The 8,235-nt window shown below is 49.8% G+C and overlaps 1 protein-coding gene across 1 annotated transcript; it reads left to right on the forward strand.

Annotated features, from left to right (window-relative positions):
* The first annotated feature begins 4,745 nt into the window (after positions 1–4,745).
* UBC (ubiquitin C) lies at positions 4,746–7,990 on the forward strand. The gene is made up of 2 exons (XM_081036538.1): positions 4,746–5,075; positions 5,848–7,990. The coding sequence occupies exon 2, from the start codon at positions 5,851–5,853 to the stop codon at positions 7,921–7,923; it is 2,073 nt and encodes a 690-aa protein (XP_080892664.1). The 5' UTR covers positions 4,746–5,075; positions 5,848–5,850; the 3' UTR covers positions 7,924–7,990.
* The last annotated feature ends 245 nt before the right edge of the window (positions 7,991–8,235 follow it).

Below are 8,235 nucleotides of genomic sequence, written 5' to 3' on the forward strand. Positions count from 1 at the left end.
GGCAGGCTGTGATGTACATACTGCTTGTATTTATACACTGTTTTATCATTAAAAACAAAAGCTAGTATATTTTATTGAAAGCAGGTTTCCTCCTGCCTCCTGTGGGTTCAGTTCTTTGTCTGCAGTAATAATGAAATTCCTCATCCATCAACTCCTGCCTTATTCGACTTGACCTCATGTTTTGAATCATAAAAACATCTCATCTTAGGTCTGAAGGGAACTGACTCTTTGCAAAGCCTTCATTTTTGAGAAGAAACTGAAATTCATGAGATTCACCACTTGGAGTATTGGTGACAGCTCCTGTTTGTAATGAGCTTCTGTGAAGGTTACTTTTCCCTTAAGGTCAACAAGGTTTTAAGGAAAAAAAAAAAAGTTGAAGTTACTTCTAAAATTATCAGGCCTACCACAAAACTAATTATATGCTTCTGTTTTACTTTGTATCTTATAATTAAATATTTCCAATAACACAATGACAGGGGAGAAAATACCATAATGTTATAGGAAAAGAGTGTCCTTGGCTTCACATAGGAAAGAATTCAAATGTGAGCTGACGTTAGAGTTTACAGTACAAGTAAGTTTATTTAGCAGAGAGTAAATAGAAGAAAAAAAGTCCACCCCACAGAAGGAGCAGGAGTCTCTAATCGCTAGTGGAAGAGCGAGCCCCCTCCATCTGCCAGGCTACGGTTTATGTGTTTCTTGTTTCCATGGAAACCTTGGCATGGGGGACTTCTGAAAGGTAAAAGAAGAGTAGGGGCACGTTTATCTTTAACTTTTGTAAGGTACAGCCTGTGGCCAGTTTGTAGTAGGTTTAATTACAGGAATGGTCATAATGGAATCTGCTCAACAGGTTCCGTCCAGATGGTCTGTTCTGTGTGTATGTTGAGTTCTGTGTCTGGTGGCACATAGGTAGCAGGCTTGGAACCCAACCTCCCAAGTTCCTTCTTCTGCAAAAATAGTCTTCGTGCCCGTTTCCTATATTAATAAGGAAAAAATAACACGTGGCTCGTGTTGGGAAATGGAGCTTCCTATAAAAGTTGCTGTGAGATTTATTTTACCTTTGAAAAAACAAAGCCCATTATATGAGGTACCTAGAGTAGTCAAATTCACAGAGACAAAGGGCGGTGGTTGCCACAGGCTGGGAGGCTGGGGTAGTGGAGAATGGTTTAATAGGTACAGAGTTTCAGTTTTGCAAGATGAAGAGTTCTGGAGGTGGATGATGGTAATGGTTGCACAATATGAATGTCAAAGGGTAACAGAATATGCCACCCCAAAATATGCCACTTTGATATTATTTGGAGCTGAAGGCATTTGAAAAACAGCAAATGCAGGGAGAGTCTTTCACTGACTCCCCTTATCTGCCTAAAGAGAAATCCGCCAAAAGGGACTCTGTGGTCATACATCCCCTCCCTGGGAGTTTCACTGACCAGGGAAGACTGACTCTTGTCACAGGAGGGAGACAAGGAATGGACATCAAACTTTGTCACAAATTATCATATCTCCCATCTATTCTTCTATTTTCCCATTTGTCTTTCCTAAAAATCATTTACTCTCTCCTAAGAGGCCTAAACTCCCCTCCCCCTTCCCTGTGGTATTAAAGCCTAAACTCTAAAGCCACCTCTTGAGTTACTCATGTCTCCTGGTACCTCCCATGAGTATGTGAGGTAAGACCTGTGAATAAACTGGGGTTTTTCCTTCTGATTACTCTGTCTTTCATTACAGGTGCCTCAGCTAAAAACTCAGAAAGGTAAAGGGAAAATTGTTTTCCTCCCCTACAATACACTCAACACTTCTGAACTGTACACATAAAAATGGTTAAGATGGTAAATTTTATGTTACGCGTATTTGGCCACAATTAAAAAAGAAAAAAAAAAGCCCCAATAAGTTAGAGGAGGAAATTGGTTATTTTTAAGCTGGAGCAGTTTGTGTTACAATGCAAATGAATAAACATAAGCAGGAAAAAGAACAGAGTCCTTGGGTTGTGTTTGTTTTCTTTTTCCCCTGAGCTACAAATACTCTTGACTACCTTTTATGGTTATATAACCAGTGACAAAGCAAGGCAAGCCTTTCCCATCCAGCTCTCCGATTTCACCCCTTCTCTTGGGGGAAAATGTTTACCAGTTGTGTTCTCGGACATTCTCCTGATGCTGAGTTAAGTCCCATACAAGTTTGTGACCTTCAGGGGAACTGAATCCTTTGGGGTAAGGAAGAAAAGCAGACAGGCACCAGTCCAATCCCTGCCCCGCCCCCACCCCCAGCCCCCACTCCAGCAGCCCAACACCCAGGCCTTTTGAGAGCTCAGCCCATCACGTGCTCACGTCTGCCTGCCAGTCTGGCCAAGTTGCTGGGCTTGTCACTTCCATTGGTGCCAGCTCTGAAGCAATTTCTTCTGAAGCGCCTGCAAAGGACAGATCTGTGGAAGGAACTGAAAATGGATCCCATGACTCATCCTGCTTCTCGCACATTCTAGCATATTCCATTCTATCTAGGTCAGGGGATTTCAGGGTTAAGAGCATGACCTGAGACCCAATTCCTGAGACCCAGTGGGACACTTAGACTTTGAGAGCCCTTCTCAGTCAATAGAAAAGCAGTTGTAACGACGACAAAACAAATCCTCTGTAGACCAGGGTTTCTCAAGCCCAGCATGACTGACATTGGGGGGCCATGTAATTCTGCGTTGTGGGGGACTGTCCATTGTGGGGTGTTTAGCAGCCTTCCTGGCCTCTACCACTAGGTGCTAGTAGCACTACCACCGCCACAGTTGTGACAACCAAAATATCTCCAGACATTGCAAGATGTCCTCTGAGGGACCAAATCACTCCTGGTTGAGAACCACTATTATAGAGAAATACCAGCCATCTTTCTTTGGGGAAGTCGTTTTCTCCTCTCACCTCAGTGCCTTGGGGCAAATGTTTCCTTCTATATACTGCAACAGAACGCACTGTTGGACTTAAGTTAGGGAAAGCAGGGTATTACAGGAAATGTTTTCTGTTCACAAGAACGTTTTCTCCTTGGTGATAATCCTGGGCTCATTCTTCCCCTCCTCTTCTCCCTCCCCTGCCTCTGAAATCAGGGCTGCTTTTCTCTGTACCTTTGGACGAAAAAAGCTCTGTGACAAGCTCATGACTCAGCCTTTAAACGTGAATCACGAGGCATGCAGCAAAACAACAGCCAAAAGCAAACAGGGTGTGTTCTGAAGCCAGGCCTGGTCACCTTGGAAGCTATCTGTTCCTTTAAAAACTTCCTGAAATTCAGGAAGAAATAACCTTATAAGTGACTCGATCTTTTGTTCTTTTACAACCTCTTTCCAATAATTTAGAAATAACCTTTACAGAAATCTGTATTGCAAGTCTCTGGGGTCTCCTAACCTGAAAAATGACATTTTATTCATTTTAATTTCCTAGTAATGAATTCATTCTCACTGAAAAATGTTAAAAACTCGAGGTCCAAGTTTATTTTGAACACTGCTCATACCTTTTTCATAAATACATATATACATTGGTTATTAAAGAAAATACAGGGTGTTTTTGGTTTGATTCACATTTTAACTATATATAAATAATATCACGTTCACCATTTAAACCAGGAATGTAGTCTTTCTTAATGGCAAAAACCTTTCATTCATTCTTTTGTTGCCTCTTTAAAAAAAATATTTTTTTGAAGGCCTTAAAGGGTAAACATTAAAATATGCTTTGCCCTCCCTATTTTTAGAAATAGGGAATCTTTCTAGAAGAGTCCAGAAGAAACAGAGGCTGAGAAACCCAGGGCATGAGGGAGACTTTTCACTGTAAACTTTTAAAAACCAGGTTTAAATTTTCACCGTGTTCTCATAACATTGCAAACACTTAAAACTCTGCTCAAGAAATGACAGAGATCACTAAATAGGTTATCGTACAAAGGAAAAACATCTGGTGATCCTTTTTCTCCTCTTTTACCCAAAGGGAATTTTCCAGTAGAATTGTTTCATATTTGGGAGATTAAGCAACCCCCCCCCAAAAAAAAAAATATACAAGGCTGAGAGTCAAGTGGTGTCTTTTTAAAACCTCAGGCTGAAATAGGTTTCATTTGAGCCCAACTAAGCATCCACCGAGCCGAAAGGTCGATGCCGCCTTGTTTACCATCAACTACAAGCGTCTCAAACCCAAGGCGGCGCCGCCCGAACAGGGAGCCTAAAGCGCAATCTAGAAAGTTCGAGCGCCGTCGGCGCCAACCGTTTTACGGTGTGCTGGGTTCCCACGTTTCTTTTCAAAATTCAACGTGGACACACCGTAGTCTTTTCACGGAGGGAACCTTCTTTTCCGCGCATCAGTTGTGAGACGTCCCTGCTGGTCCTGAGGACCGGGCCGGGCCGAGGTGCCGAGTCATGCACGGGGCGCGGCCGCCCCACTCGGGGGCTGAGGCCTGAGAGCCCCTCGACGGGCCTGGGGCTCGGGGACGTTTAGGGAAACAACACGATCACTGTTTTAAATGTGACCCAAAGAAAGACCCCTCAGTTTCACAGTGGGGGAGGGCGGGACGGGGGCGCGCGAGGGGAGCGGGACCCCGACTCAGCACGGGCTGTTGGGCCGGCACCGGTCGCCCAGGGCCGGTCCCTAGACCCGTAGGGGCCGCCGGGGCTGAGGGCAGGGGTCGTGGAGGCTGGGACGCCGGGACGCGGGCTCCCTGCCCAGTCCGAGCGCCCACAGGCTCCAGGCCGGGTTTTCGCGCCTCCCGCAGGCGCTGCCCCTCCCGCCGAGTCGAGCGCCGGCGACGTCCGCGGACGCAGCGCGCAGCGAGCGCGTTCATCCCTCCGCCCCGCCGCCCCGGAGAGCGGCCTCCTCCGCGCCGGAGTCAGCCCAAAGGCCTGCGCTTCACAGAACAGCGTTTTAGGAGGGGATTGGATGACGTCGGAGAGCTAGTTTTGTTCCGGGACAGCACCAGTGCTGAGAAAAGTAGTCCCTTCTCGGCGTTTCTGCGGAGGGATCTAGGGGCGGTGCGACGGCTTCCTATATAAGGCGGCGCCGGGCGTGGCGCGGGCAGTCCCGTCGCGACCGGCAGTTCAGTCGTTACTGTGTGTGCGTTGCTGTCACCGCCGCTTGGTGAGGAGGGGCTGCTGCGCCGGCCCTGGGGTCTGGCCGCCCCGCGGCGGGGAGGGTGGGAGGCAGAGCGGCCCGCCGGGGGTGGCGGGCAGCCCGGGCCCTGAGTCTGTCGCGGCCCGGGCGTGAGGCGGCCCTGACGGGACAGACGCGGCAAAATGGCGGCCGATTCCGATCCGTCCCTGGGGGAAGGCGGGCTGGCTGGAGTGGGCTGTGGGGTGGGCGACACGAGGGAGATTGTGGGTGGAGAGTAAACAAGGCCCCTGAGACCGTTCGTGACGGGGAGCGCGGCTTTTTGGTGTTGAGGGAATTGAACGTGACGTCCGTCACGGCCTGACGGCGCGAGATGTCGGTGTGTCGCCGCCATGAAGCGGCGTTAGCCCGGCCGCCGCTCTGAGCGATCCCGCACCCGCCCGGGTGGGGGCGCTCACTGCGGGGGTGCGGTGACGTCACTGTTGGCTCACCATCCAGGGTGGGGCCCCTGCCGGCCTGTGTGCGGGGTAGGCCGTGATAGTCGCGGAACACAGGGTTGGGCCTGGGGCAGACCCAGAAGTGACGGGACACAGCCATCCCGTCGGGGGGGAAGACAAGGCAGCTCGCTGGTCTCCGTAAGTGCTCTGGTAAGTGCGTGAAGCTTGCGTTTTGCTCTTGGGTTAGAGCAAGTCGAGACCGTTTCATTTACTGAGGTTTCTTAGGCAGCTTTTATATGAATTGCCTGCTAAAGTCCGGGTTTTTTTCTTTTTTCTTTTTTTTTTTTATCTTTTTGTTTTACCAGACAATGCAGATCTTCGTGAAGACCTTGACCGGTAAGACCATCACCCTGGAGGTGGAGCCCAGTGACACCATCGAGAATGTCAAGGCCAAGATCCAAGACAAAGAGGGCATCCCCCCTGACCAGCAGAGGTTGATCTTTGCCGGGAAACAGCTGGAAGATGGACGCACTCTGTCCGACTACAACATCCAGAAAGAGTCCACGCTGCACCTGGTCCTCCGTCTCAGAGGGGGCATGCAGATCTTCGTGAAGACCTTGACCGGTAAGACCATCACCCTGGAGGTGGAGCCCAGTGACACCATCGAGAATGTCAAGGCCAAGATCCAAGACAAAGAGGGCATCCCCCCTGACCAGCAGAGGTTGATCTTTGCCGGGAAACAGCTGGAAGATGGACGCACTCTGTCTGACTACAACATCCAGAAAGAGTCCACGCTGCACCTGGTCCTCCGTCTCAGAGGGGGCATGCAGATCTTCGTGAAGACCTTGACCGGTAAGACCATCACCCTGGAGGTGGAGCCCAGTGACACCATCGAGAATGTCAAGGCCAAGATCCAAGACAAAGAGGGCATCCCCCCTGACCAGCAGAGGTTGATCTTTGCCGGGAAACAGCTGGAAGATGGACGCACTCTGTCTGACTACAACATCCAGAAAGAGTCCACGCTGCACCTGGTTCTCCGTCTCAGAGGGGGCATGCAGATCTTCGTGAAGACCTTGACCGGTAAGACCATCACCCTGGAGGTGGAGCCCAGTGACACCATCGAGAATGTCAAGGCCAAGATCCAAGACAAAGAGGGCATCCCCCCTGACCAGCAGAGGTTGATCTTTGCCGGGAAACAGCTGGAAGATGGCCGCACTCTGTCCGACTACAACATCCAGAAAGAGTCCACGCTGCACCTGGTCCTCCGTCTCAGAGGGGGCATGCAGATCTTCGTGAAGACCTTGACCGGTAAGACCATCACCCTGGAGGTGGAGCCCAGTGACACCATCGAGAATGTCAAGGCCAAGATCCAAGACAAAGAGGGCATCCCCCCTGACCAGCAGAGGTTGATCTTTGCCGGGAAACAGCTGGAAGATGGCCGCACTCTGTCCGACTACAACATCCAGAAAGAGTCCACGCTGCACCTGGTCCTCCGTCTCAGAGGGGGCATGCAGATCTTCGTGAAGACCTTGACCGGTAAGACCATCACCCTGGAGGTGGAGCCCAGTGACACCATCGAGAACGTCAAGGCCAAGATTCAAGACAAAGAGGGCATCCCCCCTGACCAGCAGAGGTTGATCTTTGCCGGGAAACAGCTGGAAGATGGCCGCACTCTGTCCGACTACAACATCCAGAAAGAGTCCACGCTGCACCTGGTCCTCCGTCTCAGAGGGGGCATGCAGATCTTCGTGAAGACCTTGACCGGTAAGACCATCACCCTGGAGGTGGAGCCCAGTGACACCATCGAGAATGTCAAGGCCAAGATCCAAGACAAAGAGGGCATCCCCCCTGACCAGCAGAGGTTGATCTTTGCCGGGAAACAGCTGGAAGATGGCCGCACTCTGTCCGACTACAACATCCAGAAAGAGTCCACGCTGCACCTGGTCCTCCGTCTCAGAGGGGGCATGCAGATCTTCGTGAAGACCTTGACCGGTAAGACCATCACCCTGGAGGTGGAGCCCAGTGACACCATCGAGAATGTCAAGGCCAAGATCCAAGACAAAGAGGGCATCCCCCCTGACCAGCAGAGGTTGATCTTTGCCGGGAAACAGCTGGAAGATGGACGCACTCTGTCCGACTACAACATCCAGAAAGAGTCCACGCTGCACCTGGTTCTCCGTCTCAGAGGGGGCATGCAGATCTTCGTGAAGACCTTGACCGGTAAGACCATCACCCTGGAGGTGGAGCCCAGTGACACCATCGAGAATGTCAAGGCCAAGATCCAAGACAAAGAGGGCATCCCCCCTGACCAGCAGAGGTTGATCTTTGCCGGGAAACAGCTGGAAGATGGCCGCACTCTGTCCGACTACAACATCCAGAAAGAGTCTACTCTGCACCTGGTCCTGCGCTTGAGGGGAGGTGTCTTAAGTTCCTTCTTTTAAGCTTTCAACAAGTTTAATTGCACTTTTGTTTCAATAAAGTTGTTGCATTCCCAAAGAGTATCGTTTATCTTTTGTTAATGTTAAGTTTTTAGTTTGGGGGTGTGAAGGATCAAGGTTTTCAGTCTACCAAATGATATGTGGTTACCAGGAGGTAAGTGTTAGTGTAAGGTGGCTATAATATAGAACTGGAGTGGGGGGTTAAGAATGAAAATTAGACAGATTGGAGATTGCAGTTAGAATTTTCCATGTGTGCACAAATTGTACACAAATGGAGATTTACTTGTAAGCTGACTTGAAAAATACTGAGTTTGG

Source organism: Rhinolophus hipposideros (assembly GCF_964194185.1).
Source record: "Rhinolophus hipposideros genome assembly, chromosome: 24".
Lineage (NCBI taxonomy): Eukaryota > Metazoa > Chordata > Mammalia > Chiroptera > Rhinolophidae > Rhinolophus > Rhinolophus hipposideros.